General features: G+C 40.4%; 3 protein-coding genes across 5 annotated transcripts; 1 reads left to right on the top strand and 2 right to left on the bottom strand.

Annotated features, from left to right (window-relative positions):
* The first annotated feature begins 2,423 nt into the window (after nt 1–2,423).
* Nucleotides 2,424–5,592, top strand: BCAS2 (BCAS2 pre-mRNA processing factor). Its single transcript, XM_090161334.1, has 5 exons — nt 2,424–2,579; nt 2,660–2,752; nt 2,813–2,985; nt 3,047–3,238; nt 5,194–5,592. Exons 1-5 carry the CDS (start codon nt 2,505–2,507, stop codon nt 5,312–5,314), a joined length of 654 nt encoding a protein of 217 aa, XP_090017460.1. The 5' UTR covers nt 2,424–2,504; the 3' UTR covers nt 5,315–5,592.
* Nucleotides 5,314–10,670, bottom strand: LOC149923612 (calcium-activated chloride channel regulator 1-like). 2 transcript variants are annotated; one of them, XM_090161333.1, is made up of 13 exons: nt 10,031–10,670; nt 9,677–9,971; nt 9,490–9,608; nt 9,264–9,431; nt 9,074–9,195; nt 8,869–8,977; nt 8,580–8,804; nt 8,220–8,522; nt 7,491–7,712; nt 7,154–7,430; nt 6,927–7,088; nt 6,209–6,853; nt 5,314–6,148 (listed from the first exon to the last, which is right to left on the bottom strand). In XM_090161333.1, the coding sequence occupies exons 1-13, from the start codon at nt 10,184–10,186 to the stop codon at nt 5,682–5,684; spliced, it is 3,270 nt and encodes a 1,089-aa protein (XP_090017459.1). In that variant the 5' UTR covers nt 10,187–10,670; the 3' UTR covers nt 5,314–5,681. The 2 variants fall into 2 exon arrangements, with proteins under 2 accessions (XP_090017459.1, XP_090017458.1); XM_090161332.1 differs by having other exon boundaries at nt 6,209–6,859; nt 10,031–10,638.
* Nucleotides 10,671–11,044: 374 nt separating this feature from the next.
* LOC149923613 (uncharacterized) lies at nt 11,045–20,370 on the bottom strand. 2 transcript variants are annotated; one of them, XM_090161330.1, is made up of 21 exons: nt 19,976–20,329; nt 19,620–19,914; nt 19,393–19,511; nt 19,043–19,335; nt 18,870–18,981; nt 18,564–18,797; nt 18,194–18,496; nt 17,506–17,730; nt 17,162–17,438; nt 16,585–17,103; nt 16,213–16,524; nt 16,021–16,149; nt 15,829–15,963; nt 13,547–15,766; nt 13,354–13,488; nt 12,740–12,874; nt 12,550–12,675; nt 12,348–12,482; nt 11,989–12,267; nt 11,759–11,920; nt 11,045–11,702 (listed from the first exon to the last, which is right to left on the bottom strand). In XM_090161330.1, exons 1-21 carry the CDS (start codon nt 20,126–20,128, stop codon nt 11,359–11,361), a joined length of 6,642 nt encoding a protein of 2,213 aa, XP_090017456.1. In that variant the 5' UTR covers nt 20,129–20,329; the 3' UTR covers nt 11,045–11,358. The 2 variants fall into 2 exon arrangements, with proteins under 2 accessions (XP_090017456.1, XP_090017457.1); XM_090161331.1 differs by lacking the exons at nt 11,045–11,702; nt 11,759–11,920 and having other exon boundaries at nt 12,105–12,278; nt 19,976–20,370.
* Between the last annotated feature and the right edge of the window lie 123 nt (nt 20,371–20,493).

Genomic DNA, 20,493 nt, shown 5'->3' on the forward strand with positions numbered 1-20,493 from the left:
AACCGTGTATGGTCAGAAGTAATAAATAAGGGTGGCACTTTCTTATCGAAACCGTGTATGGTCAGAAGTAATAAATAAGGGTGGCACATTCTTATTGAAGTCGTTTATGTGTGGCACAAAATAATATTATCGCCTTCTTGGCGAACTTGTATAGTTTGTATAGTTGGTCCAGAGATTTGGTCTCATTCGATAGAACTCTTTGATGCGCACGCAGTGCCGTTAATTTCCGCCCCCTCCGAACAACCCCCTTAAAGGGAAAGTGACCGAAAAAAACCAGTTGGTCTCATTCGATAGAGCTCTTTGACGCGCACGCAATGCCGTTAATTTCTGCCGCCTCCGACCAACCCCCTTAAAGGGAGAGTGATCGAAAAAAACAATTTGGTCTCATAGAACAATAAAAGTAAAAGATTGGAATCGTCTACGCTCGCGTCTACTAGAAAGAGTGAGACCAAAAAATCCAAAGCAGTCGAACTTAGGGCGTGTTGCAAAAGTCTGCTTTGCTAGAATCAATGGACTAGCACTTGGGCTAGGGCTTTGGCAACAGGCCCTTAAGCTGAAAAGTATGCGACCATGGGGAAAGAATCTCCGTCTTGCCATATTCTTAGTACATAAATACATTCTTGCAATAATATGATTTATGCAGTTGTTAATAATCCATATTAAATATCTGCTCAAAGAAAATACTAATTTTATCACCGAGATAATATAAAATCACATGGCCTGAACAGCTTTTGTATTGGTTTGCCCACCCGCGTATCCTGAGGGTGGGCGGTGGCCACTCTTTAACATAGGATGGTAAATTATATATCAAACGATAGGAAATCACATGGCCTCAACAGCTTTTAAATTGGTTTGCCCTCCCGGGTATCCTGAGGGTGGGCGGCACCCACTCTTTAACTTAGGATGGCAATTTATATATCAAACTGTAAGAAATCACGTAGCCTCGACAGTTTTTGTATTAGTTTGCCGACCTGTGTCTACTAAGGGTGTATGGGTTTGCCCACTCGAATACACTGATGTGGAACTAATATTTCTGCCTGGGCCGACTTGTTTATCTTATCGCCTCGTCCGAGCGACTAAAATACTAAGACAGCTCGCGCTCTTGGTCACGTGCATTGAGTTGGGAATAAATAGAGGTACAACTAAATCTGGCTGACGCGGGACCAATTTCTTTCAATATGGAGACTTTTTCAACTATATCGTTCAATCGTGGCGGCATCTGTCTCTAGTGGTGGCAACTATATTACAATTGAATTTTTGCGCGAATCATATAACTTTACAAAATATAGATGGCGATACCGCCTAATTATAAAGATGAATTTCGTACAGTCTTCTCAGAACAGGTCCCGCGTAACCATGACAACCGAAATCGTAATTGTAATTCTAGCAGTATTATTCCCAATTCAATGGTCACGTGCCTTCCTCGGTGTCTGCTAGGTGTCAATTCCGTATTTTATGTTAGGCTTAGACGCCCAGAAATTTATCTAGACCTTTATATACATTTCTTATATCTATTGGCAGCATTCTAGGTACCCATGAGATTTCTATGGAGTGTTCTAGTTATTTCTCCATTTTCTAAGTCTCCGCGAGTCCGAGTAGGGGCTTGGGGAGTTAACAAAGCCTGTCGCGCTTTTTTTTTGCCAGCTCACTTGCTTTGCCTTTCAGCAGCACCGGGCGCCGTCATAGGTGGAGGTGCCGAAACGGGATCGGACGACGGGACCAATAACTTTTGCCCGCAAGACGGCGCCACAATGAGATCTCGCACCACCGGAAAAACTTGCTGGAGCCACTACTGTGCCTTTTAATATAATGACAATAGAGCTACGTATGCACAGCGCCGTGCTTAGAGGTATCGCGGCCCCGGGCGAAACTGAGTGAAGCTGCGGCCCTCCGGTATATACATCCCCATAGTAAAAGTTGAGAGGCCCTGGGTGACCGCCCGGTCCCCCCCCCCCTAAGCACGGCCCTGCGTATGCATTCGCGCTAAAATGAAAAGGTACGATAATGCTCTCAATAAATCGATAATTTCTTACCCTCGATCAGCCTCGGTACGATAATTTAAGATTTTTGATCTGGCAACGCTGTTAATGAGGCTGCTGAGCCCCGATACTCTAGTTCACCCAAACACCCATAGTTCACCAGCCGGGAGTAGTGGTTCACTCCTGTAATCCCAGGCGTCCGGGAGGCAGAGTTTGTGGATGGCCGTGTGAGGATGACCACCAATCCCCTAACGGGTGTTCGGAATACTTCCGCCAAGGGTGTTCCCACCCCTGTCCCCACGTATCCCCCCATTGGCGTGGCCGTTACACATATCTCGCCCTGATTAATCAGTTATTGTGTGTGTTTGCTGGTGTCTAAGGCCTCGGGTCGACACCGATGTGTGTGTCTCTCAAAAAAAAACAAAAAAAAACCCATAGTTCACCGACTCCATTCACAGCCCATTTGGAAAGTTACTGACGTTTTACAATAAACTGTTTGAAACAATTTCATAAAATATCATTTAAATGGCTGGGGAAGTTATTGTTGATGCTCTACCGTATATTGATCAGGGATATGATGATCCAGGAGTTCGAGAAGCAGTAAATATTAATGTTTTATAGAAGAAGCCTCATGTTAGCTAAGGTACATTACTGATATTTTAATGCCAAATTTTTAACAGGTGTTAGCCATGGTTGAAGAAGAAACAAGGAGGTATCGGCCCACCAAAAATTATTTGGAACAGTTGCCAGCTATCAACATGCATAGCTTTGAGGTAAAATTAAGAACATGAAACTCTAGGTTATATCCTCAAGCCTAACTCTTGAATTTTCAGACAGAAACGATGAAAGCAGAGTTTGAGAGGTTACAAGCTAGGCAACCGATGGAAATGATGAGTATGAAGCGATATGAATTACCACAACCACCAGCAGGTAAAATGACTGACATAGCAGCATGGACTGAATGCGTTGAAAATTCCATGGCACAATTGGAACATCAGGGAACACGGTATACAATGCAATTCAGGTATAAATATAGACCCCTTTAATTTTGATTGTATTCTAAACAGAATAGCGAATTTAGATCTGATGTCCACATATGGCTGTGAGTCTTGGAAAGGCTACAATGATCTATTAACAAAAATGATGGCTCAGGCACAAAAGCAATTGCAAGAACTTAGGAGACAAATACAAGATGTAAATTGGCAAAGAAAATCAAAGCAAACTGATGCCGGAGAGAAACTGTATTCCTTAGAATCTAGGTAAGGTACATTGTAATAAACCAATTAAAGTGCATCAAAAGTGGTGTGGCAAAACTACAATGCAGAACCTGATCAAACTGCACCAGTACACTGAAGTTAGTACCTATGGTGTTGTACAACCGAGCCAAAGGTAAACTTCCTCCGACTTAGTTAATGTCGGAGTTTTCCCGTTTCTCCAGTGTGCCTGTGAAGTTTGAGGAGTTTCTGAAATGAATTTTTCCCCCTCGCCACAAGTGGCAACTTTCATTTCCTATTATACTATGGTTAGAAAGTTTCTAATTTATGACAAAAAGTTATTTAATAAATTCCTATAATTATAAATTTAGTATTTAACAACAAATAAAAAGATTAATTTACTCATTTTACTGCGATAAGAAAGTCAGTAATTTCCTATAATTTTACTTCAATTAGAAGGGGAAAATAAAGTACGGCAATACATAATTCAATTCACGACTGAAACGAGTGTAGGTGGCTTTAAGATTATCCATGGAAAATATTAACTAAAAATTAACTAGACAAGAGACACGCATGGAATTATTTGAAATTTACTTATTTATTATTATATTTATTATTATTTCCTATTATACTATGGTTAGAAAGTTTCTAATTTATGACAAAAAGTTATTTAATAAATTCCTATAATTATAAATTTAGTATTTAACAACAAATAAAAAGATTAATTTACTCATTTTACTGCGATAAGAAAGTCAGTAATTTCCTATAATTTTACTTCAATTAGAAGGGGAAAATAAAGTACGGCAATACATAATTCAATTCACGACTGAAACGAGTGTAGGTGGCTTTAAGATTATCCATGGAAAATATTAACTAAAAATTAACTAGACAAGAGACACGCATGGAATTATTTGAAATTTACTTATTTAATAAAATAACAACTGAGCTTTCATTCACTCTGCGGGTCAAAAGCTCAGTTGTTATTTTATTAAATAAATGAATTTGAAATAATTCCATGCGTGTCTCTTGTCTAGTTAATTTTTAGGTAATATTTTCCATGGATAATCTTAAAGCGTTTAATATTTAATAACTATTTTAGAAGAAAAAAGTTTTTAGAAATTTATTAATGTGACAAATTATTAATTTCTTAAAGGATTTTAGAAATTTTCTTAATTTTAAAAATTAGCAATTAAGTAATTTGAGTAATTTAGATATTTACAAAAGTTAAAGTCCAGTAACTGTCAAAAAAGGTTTTTTTTTTATAATTTCCAAAATTACTAGATTAATTGGTAAGAATGTGTCAATTTAAATAATATATGTATTAGTTATTTGCATATTTAGGAAATAGGCAGTTTTATTTTTGTTTTATGATGTATTTCATTATTTGCTTTATTAGTAAAATACACCATAAATTTTTAAATATCTTCGATAGTAAATTAGACATTCCCTTTATAAACAAATTGAATAAATTACAAATATTAAAATAATTTCCTTAATTGATATTTCTGAATTTTAACAAAGAAAAAATAAATTTCATTGATAATACACCTGGGTTGCCATGGTACAAGGAAAACATGGAATTCCTGGAAAAGTCAGGGAATTTGGATATGGGTCTAAAGTCCGAGTTTTAAGAATTAGTAAAAAAAATGAGGGAAATGTCAGGGAATTTAATTTCTGTTGCAAATAAGAAACCTTTACTAAAATTAGGGGTAAACAAAAACAAAATTTTGCTACAAAATAAGTTAGGGAAAATCTTCAGAGATAGTCATGGAGAAGTCAGGGAATTTGAATGTGAAAAATCTGTGGCAATCCTGTACATTGCAATGAAAGCCTAAGAAATTTGTTATTTAACTTTGTTTATTATGACAACAAGGCCTTAATTTTTTCAACTATATGGAGGTATTTAGGGCCTCATAAACCTTATATACTTTACTGCACACCACTTCTGTTGCCTTTCATTATTGAAAATATATGAAATTAATTGGCTTATGTAATTTCAGTTGGGTAGGTTTAGTAAGTAAAAACTATGAAATTGAAAGAGTTTGCGCTGAACTAGAGAAGAGGGTTGGTCTATTGGATCAAGAAATTGAGAAGAAGAAGAAAAAGACGGATGATGAGTAGATTTATTTATTAACACTTTTATCATAAGCATCTTATAAATAAAACTTCCATTTTTATAAAAAAATAAAATAAAAAAAAACCTTACATTTTGTGTACTGTATCTTTAACTTCTGAATATAAACTTAGAGACTAGTAAATAACACAATTTTTGATATAAGTGGTGTGCTAACACTTACATAAACTGAGTGCTTGTAATGAGTTTAAAAATTATTTTTAAAATTTTATCAAACTCATTAAGGACTCTAAACTAAGATAAAGAGTTAACTTAAAACTTGTAACCTCTCTTGTTTTTTGAACTTGAATTTGGTTAAAAAATGTCTTAAACGGAACTCGGTATCAAAATATTAAACTCGTATACCCCTTTAAATTAAGCTGCTGACGAGTATGACAATACTAAGCGATAAGCGGAAGTTTTTCTTTGTATATATAGATAAGTAGCTGCTATTAAACCAAATAGAAATACTATAGCTATTACGACTCCAATGAAAATGTTGCCTTTGTTTCCTTTTTCAACATTAGACAATTTCAATGTTGACTCATGTCTTAATAGAGCGGACACTATGTTCGACATATTTCCACTGTTATTTACTTCATCATAATAGATTAATCCAAAGAAAACTTTATCAACATTAGTTTGTTCAACAGATTTATCAGCCTTGTTTGCATCACTAATTAACCATTCATTTGACACTAGCAACTTAGTGGAAGTTACCAAACCACCTTTAGTAATTGAGAGAGGGACATCTAGAACTAATGTCTTGTTGAGTTTCACTCTAATAGTGTTGTTTAGAAGATCACTTTCCTTCGTTGACATCAATATATCCAATAATGTAGCTGAAAAGCATGTGTATTTAAGACAAAGTTGACACCAATGTATTGTCTAAGCTATTTTACCTTTCCCTTCAAAATCATCATCCCCTGCAGCTGTCCACCATAATGTAACAGCCCAACCATTAGGTAACACTGAAGTGTTTGTAATCGTCAGATCTTGAACGCTTGCTGGTGGAGTAATATCAAGTTTTACAAATACAGCTGACACAATGTTAGATAAATCCCCTTGATTGTTAGATTCATCTTTGTATCGAAGCCCAAGATACACTTGATGCTCGATGTCCACAGATTCGTTATGCAATGTCCGTTTCAAAAAGAACTCTTTTGGGATTTGTAAAGTAGTTGAAATTACAGCACCTCCCTCAGTTGGTTGAAGAGTTCCATCCAGAATCTGAGGTTGGTTGATTTGGAACTGCTTGTCGAAGTCCATAATAAGTTTATTTATATCAGTAGACATTCTGATTTCGAGTGCAGTTGCGTTGCCGGTAAAGAAATCGTCACCGGCAGCGGTCCATGATAGAGAAACGGTTCTTTTATCGTACACATATGTAGTATTCTCTACAGACAGATCTACAACCCTGGCGGGTTTGACGATATCTCCAAGAGTCGGAGTCCAATTTTTAACAACCAATATTCCGCCTTCTCCGACTCTCTCAAAACTGGAGTTCAACCATATCTCCTGATAGTCTATATCGTATTCTTCGCCCTCTAAATCTTGAATTATCAATTCAAACATTGTCTATCTTAACAGAGAACATTTCATGTTTAAGATATTACATACCATCGACCGAACGTTTTCCAATAGTAACATGACTCTTGACTGGTTTCAAAATCCTAGCGTTTTTACCACCAGTAACTTTTGCCTTGAACAAATAACGACCATCGCCGTTTAACTTCGTCACGGTCCCGGTATAAAGGCCATCATTTTTGAAAAGGTCATGTCCTATAAATTACGTTACGTATCAGTGTCCAAAGTATGAACAAAACTCTTCCCAAAAACCAACGCACCAAGACCATCGTCCTTCATTGAAACTGGAATCGAATCCTGCGGGGCTTCCAGCACCCCCTCGACAACGGCACCAATTAATGGCCTCCCCGACTTGGTCACTTGGGCGTTCAATTTGATCTCCGTTTCGCTTCTTCCAAAATCGAGTTCGAAATTGCTCAACCACGTTTTAAGCTGGACCGGTTTCACTTTGGGATCGGTGGGCTCGGATATCAAGGTGAACCATATATCAATGTTTTCCGTCGCCTGCTTTCTAACCAGCACTTTCCAGATACCGGTCTACGGTAAAAACTATCAATCATCTGTTGGGTGTTATTCATTTCAAAGGGATGTTGTTACCTCGGCGGTTCTGAATTTGTACTCGATAAGGTTATTTGAACCATCCCATTCTTCGCTATGTCGATCAAAAGCTTGTCCAGAGGAACTAGTAAGTTGGATATCAGGGACTACCTGGTATGTCCAACGGAACGAAAACACTGTATTTTTACCCAATTCCTCGTCCAATGGTACGTTCATCTCTAACTCTTCCGGTTGGTTGAAAATTAAATTTTCAGATTTTACCTACAACGTAAAGGATTCGTTCTGTAAGTTAAGTACTATCTTATTTCCGGTACTGCGTTGCTCTATGGACCACCACGACACTAGTGTGTATTTTAAAGAGTAACGCAAGTGAGCTGGTAAATGAAAAAGAAAACGCGACATGCTTTGTTAACCCCGCAAGCCCCACTCAGACTGGCGGAGGCCACGCAGACTCTACGGTAAATTTCTAACTTCGCACACATATGCCCGGTCACTTGCGTTGCCCTTTAAAGGAATATTTTCACCTGGTATTTTTCTATTGGTTGGGCCAATACCAAATTCCCATTCAAACGTAGGGGGGCACAGGGTCCTCACACTCTGCGCGTTGAATATTCATTCCACTCACGGGGCCACTGGCTTGATTGTCCTATCGTTCGCACACTGGTGTACTGTATTTAGTTTAAACTTGCTAAACACCCGCGTGCTTAGGCGGAATCGCGAGCTGGTCCAAGAGCAACACATTTGCTGGTACAATAATTTCATCCGTACTTTTTGCCCTTCGAACTTAATGTCCGATTGCAAGGTGGTCGCTAGCATTATTTTGTAACCCAATTCTTGGGAGTTAGCCTCGGCGTTGTGGATATCTTTAAAAATAGTAGTCGAACCTCCAGTCAATTTAGCCAATTCCTCTAGTTTGAGAGAGGCTAGTTCCCCGTACGAGATGACATTCAAAATGACCCCCAAACTCAATATGGTGAGAGTGACGTCATTTATGTATGGTTCCACGTTCTCTTCGCCGTCCGTTATCAACAGAATTACACTGCCCTCAACAACACCCGAAGCCTTTAAAACCTGGAAATGACCCAACATGTTAACCTTTATACATTAGTACGCGAGATTGTTATTTACCTCTAGACCTTTCAACAAGCCATTCCCAATACCAGTACCTCCACCGTTAGCCAATTTAGGCATACTATTGGCCAGTGTTTGCCTAGTGGAATTTGTGACTTTGGTCATGGTTTGGCGAGCGAACGCTTGACTTCCAAATACAACTATCCCTATTTCGCTGTCATCGAGGGCAAACTGCAAAACATGTCTGGTTGTTGTTCTATGCAAGAGCTCCATCGGTGTTCCCTAAGCCAAATATTAAATTTATCATACGATGTTCCAAATAAATTACTTCTATTACTACACTAACTTCCATGCTTCCGGAAATGTCTAGAACCATCACAGTTTTTCCACTGCTTTTAATCGTCCGCCTCATTAAAAACGTTGGCTCCGCCCGATGTTTGTCCATCGATGGATTTCTATTTTGATAAAATAGTTAAGAGCGTTGCTAATAGGTGTTTCCATAAAATAATACAATATAAAAATTAAAGTATAAAATGGAAACTCAAACGTGCATTAGAGTTTTGTAGTCTTTATGGTTTTTGATAATTTCCCAAGTACTTTTGTAAAGGCACTGAATATTTTGCAGGTTCGGAGCTTTATTATTGTGCTCAGTTTCGTCGCAAAAGCGGTTGACCTGCGAATTTTGGAGCTCGAGTTAAAAGAAGTTTTACGGTACTTTAAATCGTGCAGTATTTTACTTACGCTATCGAAGAAAGTCGAGTACATCAGAGACGCTGTTTCTTGAATATATTCGCCATAGTAAACGCGAAAATGACACTTTGAATCCGTGGAAGGGTCGCAAGGAAATCTATTATTATCTTCAAATCGACCGGTGGAAGATATATTTTTGGTACAAGTTGCGGGAAGTATCTGTCAATGAAATTACCATTAGTTGTAACAGGACTTCTTAGACAGCGTACTTTCATACTTCTCCTTCATCGTGATAGTAAGTCTTCAAGCGTGGATTCGATTTGGCCATATAGGCCGTGACACTTTCATCAAATACACCGTAGCGAAATTTGGCCCATTCTCGAATAAATTTTTTTTCTGGTGAATTGTAGAAAGTACCGAACGTTAGTAATAAACTAAAAATGCGAGGCAATAACGTAACAAACCAGGTTTTCCACTTCGTCGAATTATATTGGGATTTTCAATGTTGAGCAAATAATTGGGCGTCAGATGAATGTACTGGCCTGGTTCACCGCAGCCCCCGGCTTGAAGGGTGAATGGCTTTTCGGATACCTCGGATTCGGACACTTCAATATCCGCGTTGACGGAATAGTCTTTAAAAGAACCCTCGTATTCCGATTTGCTAGCCCAAGAAGAAGGTATGGCTATCGTCACCTCTTCGAAAAAGAAAGCGCCTCGGGTCGCTACGTTCAAAAAAGCTGAGGCACTTCGGAACAAAGCCTGAACAAATTTCGCCAATGTAGAACCTACAAAATCAAACTAACTAGCTTGTCTTTTACCTTAATAGCGGGGATAAGTTGTTCATCTTCAGACACATCCCTATCTATAGCGACAATCACGTTCGAATAACCACCGTCGTCGGAAACTGTAATTGTGGAACCGTTCGCGAATGAATACAATAATATTAAAATGCTTAGGAACGTGGTTGACTTCATTGTTAAAGCTATGGCGTCAAAGGGAACAGGAGAAACTGTAGAAGACTGAATAGCGTGATATTGACATGATTAACAGTGTGAAAAAATACCACTTTATGTGACGGGTTCCTTGTAGACATGACATATTAATAGCCTGTATTAATTAGAAAAAACAGTTGAACAGACAGATCCCGCGATTGTAATGATATTTCCTCTCGTTGCGCAAGCACACGAGAGGAAAGTTTAAGAGATAAGTACAGCCTTTTAAAATCACGCGGACTAGCACGGCATTCGCCTGAAGTCAGAATCTACACCGGAGGGGGGGGGGGGCTAGTTTATATCGCTAACCTGTTTGAACGATATCAATTGGGTTATTTTTTAAGCACGAACCTGAGTAATACAGAGATTAGAAAGGATTTCTGTATTGTTATCTGTAGGGTAGTGGTAAAACAAGGATCCTAAATAACGGGTAAACGAGACACTTCAAAAGCGTTTCATTTAAGAGAAATTATTTATGTTTGACCCTGAATTTCAGTTCAGCGTGTTTTGGTTTCGCGGTTAAGGTTTCTATGAAATTCGTATCGTATTATACCATTAACTTCGAGTATTGAATAACTTTTAGTAAATCTAGCTACGCTAATGGATAGACGAAATTTTCCCTAGGCGATCCGATAGGCTTACATATTAAAATAATATTTTGTAGTGGTTTTTTTTTAATGTAACGGATATTAAGAATGCCATGACAATGTATTCGTCAATTGAAAATGCCGTAAATAAAGTTGAATGACATAAAATTTAATTTATTTAATAATTTACTATAAAAGAAAACGTTTAACAATATGGTCACGAAGTAATCAAACTTGTATATTTCTTAAGAGCATTTAAGTTAACTTTTTAAATGTTCAAAAGGCTTTTATCGATGGTGGTTAAAAGAAATAGTAATTGAATCAGACTATTGACAAAGCCTGAGTTAATAGTATAAAAATAAGTTTTATCTACTACACCCAAATTTGAGAGACAACTTAAGATAAACTGGATAAAAGCGAGATAAGGTCACTAATGGAAATAAATTTCCCCTCTATAGCTACTTAGCATAACTGAATTATTAAATATTGCATAGGTCGATGTAGATTACGATAACGTTTTAAGTGCTTTTCCGCGTATCAAAAACAATAACAAAGGAAAAATGGGTTTTAAGGTTCTCTATTCCTAAATACGAAGGAACAGGACAAGCCATTACACCGATCCACTCTCAAATAAACCGATTTGCCATGTCCATCTTCGGATTCGCTTCCAACAGGTTTACAGACGTAAAATCCAGTGTCCCGCACCTGGAGATTCGTTATCTGTAGCCTACCCCGCTCCACCATGGCCCCCGAGGGTAATGGGCGACCATCGGCTCTGATCCATTCGACAGGGAGCCTTTTGGGTCCTTCGTCACGACATCTGAAAACGGCGGTTCGACCTTCAACCATTGTCTGATCGCTGTCGTGAATGACGATTTTTGCATCTTCCGTGTCATCTTCGTTGGTCGACACTTAAAGGACGATGTAATTTAATTAAAATATTTGTACGGGAACGTTAAACACATACCCATCATTCGACCAAATTTAAATGTACCACTTGACGTGTCTTGATAGTTAAGACAGTTATACTCGTCCATACCGTCGTCGCAATCATGACGTCTATCGCATCGTTTGCTAATATCGAAACATTGGCCATCATGACATTGAAATTGATTTGAAGGGCATGTAACTAAATGAGTGAAGGCGAATTGAGTCGTTTGGGTCAATGAGGAAATATCTTCTAAAGACATATCTTACTCGGTCGAACTTTCAAAGTGGCTCTTTTGCGGGAACCCTTTGTGGAAGGGTAAACGGAGGGGGTGAAACAATAGTAGACGCCGCTGTCCCGCGGCTTGACATCCCGAATTACCAAATCCCCATTGTGGATGCTGGCCAATTGTGGAAGGCGCCGACCATCTTTTCGGACCCATCTTACATTCAGTCTTCTCTTTCCCTCATCCCGACATCGGAAGGTGACTTTTCGACCTTGCGTCACTGTTTGTTTCCTATCAACTATTCTGACATCGACGTCTTTGTCTGGATATTAACTTTTATTAGATTTAATAAATGGACTTTGGGGTTAATGAAGGGAAGTTATATATAAAATGGGTTTCTACCGGTGCATTTGCCATTTCTCCCAGGAACGGATTCACCGTTGCAACGGCAGTTGAAAGTAGAGGTGTCTAAGTAATTAACTTGAGAAGTTGCTTTTTTCTTAGCGCAGATCTGGTTACCTTTAATCTCGCACACATCTGATAATATTTGTTTTCTGACAAACTTAACTCCAATTTATCCGGTTAAGATTTTTAGCGCACTCACCTCCACACATTCCGTTCATATCCGGCGCGATTCCGTTCGGGCACTCGCAAGTATAATTCCTTCCATTTAAGACGCATTTACCGTTTCTGGATAAACAGTCAGTATCCCCCCGTAGTTTGCAAGCGTCTACCACGAATTCAGATGTATATTAGAATATGAATGGTTACAGATAGATGAAACGTAATCTTACCCAGACAGAGGCCATTCATATTAGCCATTAGGTTTATCGGACAGACGCATATGTATTTTGTAGAATCGACCTCGCTTAAGACGCACTTGGCGTTCAACATGGCGCATTTGTCTGTGCCTTCCATCTGGCAAATATCTGCAAAGAATCTCGCTTACTAAATATTTTACCAGGGTTATTCAACTTTTAGGGGGCTGGACTACCACGCTATACCACTAATAGAAAAGCGTGCCCCACAATAAGTCAGACTTTCTTCCCTCCACCTGCGCGAAGGAAGATGATTTGTGTACAACGCCCTCTATTAAAGATAATAAAGTAAATAGAATTAGTCGATTAATTATGGAAATACTTTTTATCATTTACAAACTTAGAAAATAAATGAATTTATTATTTAAAATTATGGCTCTCTTTACTCAATGTAACTAAAAAAGTTAATAAAAAGGTTACGTAGATGGAGCTAAAGCGCAATAACGCAAGAAGAGGGGAATTTTAGAAAATGAAGTCTGACTTATAAGCGCTATTCCAAAAGCGCCCGTAATCTAGCCTCCTAAAATTTGATAACTCCGATTTTTCTTAAGCATAAAACGGAACACGGTATACGAAATGACTGTTCATACCGGAACATACGCCATTTTTATTTTTCTTCAAGTGAGATGAGCAGTGACAAGAGAAATTTAGTTTATTGTCGGGGTCGACGACGCAAAGAGCGTTGGATGCCCTACAGATAGCCTCACCCTTGGCCATACACGTATCTATTGGTTAAATGAACTTGTCAATCATCAACAAAACTATGTATGTCCAATTATTTACCTTTACAGCTTCCTTCGTGAAGGACTAGGCCAAGAGGGCACTCGCAGTGGTAACTGGAGTGGTTGAGATTATCAAGCACGCAGATAGAGCCACTCTCCAAACACAAGTTATTTCCAACGGATTGACAAGCATCGGCGCATTTTCCATCGCTATCGAAGGACAATCCTGGGGAGCATTCGCAATGGTATGACGTCTTCACATCAGAAAATGTTTGGCATAAAATTTCATTGCAAGTACAATTATAAGTTACTTCAGTATCAACCACACAAACTGCGTTGTTTAGGTCGCATTCCGTTTGACCCTTGGTTACGCAGATATCGGAGCAGTTACCGTTAGCGTCGAATGACAAACTGGGTTTACATTCGCAATGGAACGATGAATCGTCCGAGCTATTCTTAACGCAATTGGCGTTCCGCCGAGAGCAAATGTCGCTCCCGACAATATTACAGACGTGGTCGCACTTTGAGTTGGAGTCGCGAATTAGACCTTCGTGACACACGCAACTATATGTCGATGGATCGGATTCGTTCACCAAGCAATGAGCGTTCATCTTCGCGCAGTCGTCATTGCCGGAGAGTTGGCATTTGTCGACGCAAAAGGTTTCGTCATCCGGAAACCGACCAAAAGGACATTCGCAACTATACGTCGAATTGTCCGATTCGTCAACGACGCATTCTGCGTTTCTCGGAGAACAGTCTTCATTACCCGAGTGCTTGCAAATGTCGACGCAAACCGATGTTTTAAAATCCTCAAACAGACCACTGGGACATTCGCAGAAAAATCTCGTATTATCGGTTTCGTCAACGTAGCAAACGGCTTTAGAAGCGAGACACTCTTCATTGCCTTTAATTTGACAAACATCGGCACACATGTCACGGTTATCAAAAGCCAAACCCGCTGGACATTCGCATTTATAAGTGGAATTGTCCGATTCGTCCACGACGCATTCTGCGTTTCTCGGAGAACAGTCTTCATCACCCGAGTGCTTGCAAATGTCGACGCAAACCGATGTTATAAAATCCTCAAACAGACCACTCGGACATTCGCAGAAGAAGCTCTTATTATCGGTTTCGTCAACGTAGCAAACGGCTTTAGAAGCGTGACACACTTCGTTGCCCTTAATTTGACAAACATTGGCACACACGTCGAGGTTATCAAATACCAAACCCGCTGGACATTCGCATCTATATGTGGAATTATCCGATTCCTCAACGACGCAATTGGAATTTTTCCGAACACAGTCTTCGTTTCCCTTGAGGCTACAAATATCGACGCACACCGCGTTAGAGTCGGGGAAAAGTCCGTTTGAACAGACGCAAAAATAGGTGAATTTATCAGTATCGTCAACGAAGCAAACTGCGTTCGAAATGAGACACTCTTCGTTGCCTTTCATTTGGCAAATATCGGCGCAAACGCTGTTGCTATCAAAGACCAGTCCCGGAGGACATTCGCAGCGGTACGAAGAATTGTCAAACTTGTCGACGAAGCAGAGAGCGTTGACTTTAGAGCACTCTTTAAGACCTTTAAATTCGCATACATCAACGCATACTGGACGCGAGGAATTGTCGAAATGCAGACCCGGCGCGCATTCGCAGATGAAAGAAGTGTTTAAAGCCTCGTCGATTTTGCAAAGCGCGTTCACTTGAGCGCAATAATCATCTCCCGAAATCTTACATTGATCAGAGCAGGTTCCGTTTGAGTCAAAATAGAGTCCAAGTTGACATTCGCAAGCGTACAACGCGTTATTGACCTGGTCTAAGACACATAACGCGTTTGATCGAGCGCAGTCGTTATTGCCAAAAGAGTGACAAACATCGACGCACACACCATCATGGTCGAATGAGAGTCCGGCCTCGCATTCACAGACGTAAGATGAGTTGCCAAGGACCTGCAAAGCGCAGTTGGCGTTACGCCCAAAACAGTCTGCGTGGCCTTCAATTTCGCAGGCGTCAGAGCAAATTCCTTCCAAGTTGAAGGTCAGAGACGTTGGACACTCGCACGAGTAGGAAGAACTATTGGTTTCCTCAATAACGCAATCCGCGTTAACCTTGGAACAATTTGTTTTTCCAGAAATGGCGCAAATGTCTCGACAGATCCCGTCTATATCGTTGGTTAAGTGTTGAGGACAAACGCAACGATAAGTCGAGTTGTCCAAATCGTTTAGTAAGCAATCGGCGTTTAGATCCTCACAGTCACTTTTCCCTTTAAGCTCACAGACATCTATTGATACACGAGTATTGTTATAATATTACATCAAATCTAGGTACATTTATGATTAATACCTAAACAGAAACCTTCCTGATTCGGATAATAGCCTTCTGAACAATTGCAAGTAAAGGAACTATTGTCGTCATGTCGTAGAAAACAGTTGGAATTCAATTCCGCGCATACTTCACGTCCCGTCGTTTGGCAAACGTCTTAAAAAAACAACTATTTTAATCAACTGCCATGGTGTAAGTTACATCGAAACTTACCAGTACATATGTCATCCGCGTTGACTACAAGCCCAGCTGAGCAATTGCAAGAATACTGGTTTTCCTCGGTCAGAGTACAAGTGGCGTTTTTTTCAGCACATATTTCATTTCCCACCCTTTGACATATATCTTTAAAGATCAAATTCATTTACCATTAGAAATCTTGAACAAGAAGGGATTATATACGCCCACCTTTAGGTTTGAGAAAGGACACCGTAGCGATGTTCGAAACGGGACCTTTGTTGTCCTCTTCGTCGGTGTAGCGAAGAGCGATGTAAGACTGATTCGCTACGGTTGGAGTTTCGTCCAATGAACCACCTTCGGCGAAGCTGTCAACCGATAGAAAGTTTTCCGATATGCGAAAAGTGACCACTTTCAACTGTCCGCCAACCCCTGGGTTTAAACTTCCCTCAGAAACATCATCGTCGTCAAGTTGTAGTTGCGTGTCGAAAAAATCTAAGAGACTCTCGAATCTCAACGAAAATCGTACATCCAATGAAGACGCTATTACGAATAGGCAATGTTAATTTTCTGCGTAACAGGATTCTCAAAGAAGGGACTAACCATTGTCATGGTTTAAGTCATCCCCAGCCTCGGACCATGATAAGGTAACGTGCTTATCGTTTCCGACCCAACTGACGTTAATGACCTCCAAATCGGACACTCTGTTAGGAGCAGTCGTATCTTTGATATTTGGAGTCCAATTAGAAACGATGATGGTCCCAGCTTCAGAGTCACGTTCGAAATCACCCAAAATTTCTTCTTCTTCGATGACGTATTCGTAGTCATCATCCACTTGCACCGAGTTGCCGTTTTCTTCTTCTATGTCCTGGTCATCGACGTTAGTCGCTTCCACCGAGTTGACCTTTTCTTCGGGTGCAATTTCCAATTCGCTCTCAAAGAATTCCACATCCGATCTCTTGGGTCGTTTCTTACCGAGTCCTTTGTACTTGCGTCGAAGCTTCAGACTGGCTTTACTTCTACCGGTCACTCTGGCCCTGATGGTGTAACGCCCATTTCCCTGAAATTCATTGACGGTGACCAAACCGGTGTATATACCATCGTCTTTTGAGATATCCACTCCTAACACGCATAATTGGTTAACAAGAATATTCAAGCAATGATTTTGGTAGGATCTAACCTTTCCCATCGTCAGCCAGCGGAATCGTCTTACTGGTCTGTGGGCCCGCAGCCACTGCCACTACAGACGCTCCTAAAACGGGTATGTCGTTCTTGGTGACCCTGGAATAAATTCGCACCGTGTTCAATTGATTCTTGGGGTCAATTTCCACGTTACTAGTCCAGCTCCTCACGCGGACTGGCTGCCTTTTAGGATTTTGGGGTTCGGAAGTTAGGGTGAACGAAACGTCGGGGTTTTCGTTCGGGCGTTTTCGTATTATGATGGTCCAGTGACCAGTCTGTCGGATAAGACATTCTGCTATCAGGATAGCCTTTCTAATACTCTATGGTTTTACCATTACTCACTTCCGCATCAGCAAACTTAAATCGTATTCTATTCTTATCCTTGGTGTAATAAATTCCTTCGCTTTGCCAATTGTACTTCGTTCCGGAAGGACTGACTAATTCTATTTCCGGCGAAGCATTGTAAGTCCAAGAAAAGTAGAAGACGGTATTTCTTCCCAATTCATGGTCGAGAAAAACCTTATCTTCGGTTTCTTGGGTGTGCAAGACGAATCCCGAAGACCTTAACTATACAACATCAACGGCTTATACTTAATAAATGAAATCAAAGATAATATTGAACTCTATACCCTAGATTCGAATTCAGAGTGCTTTCCGATAGACGATTACCCACTTCCAGCACGTGACCTCTGAAAACTCAGAATCCATTGGTCGCTGTAAGGCACTATCTATAGTTGGTTACCATGGTAACTATAGAGCTTATATTTTCGGAGTTCCAGCAGGAAGTGAGTAAACAGTATTGACTACGCGCGAGACAGTGATTTCGAATCTAGGATACGAGGGCCATATTACCTTTGACGAAATTATATTGAAAAAAAATAATGGTTGGTTTTTACTATGGTAGGAATTCCGCGAAGAAAAGCGTCGACGCAAAAATATTATACTAGCCCTAACGGATTATTTAGCGTCGACACTCGCCATCGTGGCGTTTTTTGTAGCGAAAACCAGCCTTAAGAATGATTAAATCTACTTTAACGGGTTCGAACTTGACGTCGGCCTGCGCGGAGCTGGCTTCGACCAGCATATCGTTAAGTTTCTGGGTTTGAGCCTCGGTATTGTTAATTTCTCGAAAGAAACTAGCCCTGCCCTCCGTCTCCAAGGCCAAAGATTCCAACTGTTTGTCGGCTTTTTCCCCGTAAGCGATGACGGATATGACTACCCTTTCTTGTAATAAGGTCTCGGTGACGTCGGCGATTTTGGGAGACTCGTTCTCCTCTCCGTCCGTGATCAACAGCAAAACTCCACCCTCGGCTACCCCAGACTGCTTCAAGACCTTGATTTAGTTAAAAAAGGTGAATCAGCCAAACGGGAACATTTCCGAAGTCTACTGATAGGAATACCTCCAAACCAGTGATCAATCCTTTGCCAATAGCGGTGCCTCCGCCGTCAGCCTTGTTGGGAATCGCGGCGGCTAAGGACTTGCGCGTGCTATTATCAACTTTGACTAACGGATGGACCACTTTGGCGTTCGTGCCGAAAACTACGATACCCAAGTGACTTCCGTCGGGTACAAACTCCAGAATGTGACTCGTGGCGGTTTGGTGCAGGAGTTTAATCGGCGCGCCTCCGAAAAACTTCAATTTCAAACAAAATTACAAGTTAATTCGGATAATTAGATCGTAAAGGCTAAGGTTTTACTATCTTACGCCCATACTGCCCGATATATCCAAAATGAGGACAGTCTTGCCGCTGTCTTTTAAAGTACGAACGAATCGGAAATTAGGAACGGTGTTTCGGGCTCTAAATACCCTCGGAACTCTACAGTAAAAGACGGCTTTAATCGCAATTATATCAACTGTGGATGGATAAGAGTACGCACTGAGCTACTTTGAAATCATTGTGGCTGGTAATTACTTTCCAAGTACTTTGATAGTTGCAGATAATGTTATGTCTATTCGGGGCCTTCTTGTTGTGATTGCGTTCGTCGCAGAACATTTTCACCGAGTCGTACGAGGCGGAAAACATCAAAGAAGCCTCTTCAGTGACGTAATTGTTAAAAATTTTGTAACGGCAGTTTTTCGTGTCCGTTCTAGGGTCGCAAGGCTGATTTCGTTTGTCGACGTAAAAGATATTCTTCTTACCAATATCAAGCGTGCAAGTTGAAGGTACTTTCTGAGAATGAAATAAGGTTATGATCTATTTTTTTTCAAACCGAATTAAAAAAACTACCTCTCCAAAGTCATCGTAGTATCTATGAAAGCGATGGTCTTTTCTCTCTAATTCCTCGGTTACAAACTCTTCGAAAACTCCGTAACGAAACTTGGCCCATTCTTGAACGAATCTTTTACCTGAGAGGCAAATTAGGCTAGTGATGTTGTAGGTGTACAGAATTTAAATAATTTAGGTCTACAAAAGCGCCAATATTCAAACGCGAAACAAAGCGTTTTGAAAATAACCTGGAATTCCCGTTTTCTCCACACTGGCGGGCTCCTTCATGTTACTCAAGTAATTGGGGGTCAAATGGATGTTCAATCCCGGTTCTCCACACCCGCCAGGTTGAATGGTCAACGGATCGTCGGAATAGTCCAACGGGGCGACCACCACGTCGGCGTCCTTGACGTTATTTTTCAAGGAACTGGCGTATTCCTTCTTATCGGTCCAAGTGGACGGCAAAGCTATAATTACATCCTCGAAATAAACCGCTCCTTTGGTGGCCACGTGCAGATATTCCGAGGCTTCAGTCATCAACTCCTACGAGATAAATTACCCGTCTTAATAACCTCTTTACATACGAGAGAAGATACGCTATTACCTTAATACGGTTAATAATGTCCTCATCTTCGTCCACATCTTGGTCGATGGCTACCGTAATCTCGGAGTAGCCACCCTCGGGTGATACGTCTACGCGCGTACCCTTGACGCCACAGGCGGCTAGCCACGCCACAATCAGAAAGCCCACCCTCATTTTACAAACTACAAGATTTGATTAAACTCTCCGTTCTTATCCTAGACGCGTAAGACAGCGCCGTTGTAAATGATAAGCGCTTTAAATGTCAGACGCCAGTCTTAGAAGCTATTCCGGGTTGCGCAACGACGGAGGCAGATTGGGAACCAAAACCATAACCATTCCACGCGAGCCAGTTCGTTAACGCTAAAGAAGGGAGACGCTAACTATATGTCTAAGCTGAATGCGCGTATCAAAGGCGGAACTTCGATGTGGAAGGAAGTGTCGTATCATTTTTCGCGGAAGGTAGGATATGCCAAAACGGAATTACAAAGAATCGGAAACGGAGAAGGTCAACGGCAAAAAAAGGAATAAATCTAAGACGT

This window comes from Leiobunum rupestre, chromosome 10 (assembly GCF_980474605.1).
Source record: "Leiobunum rupestre chromosome 10, qqLeiRupe1.1.hap1, whole genome shotgun sequence".
In the NCBI taxonomy this organism is placed as follows: domain Eukaryota; kingdom Metazoa; phylum Arthropoda; class Arachnida; order Opiliones; family Sclerosomatidae; genus Leiobunum; species Leiobunum rupestre.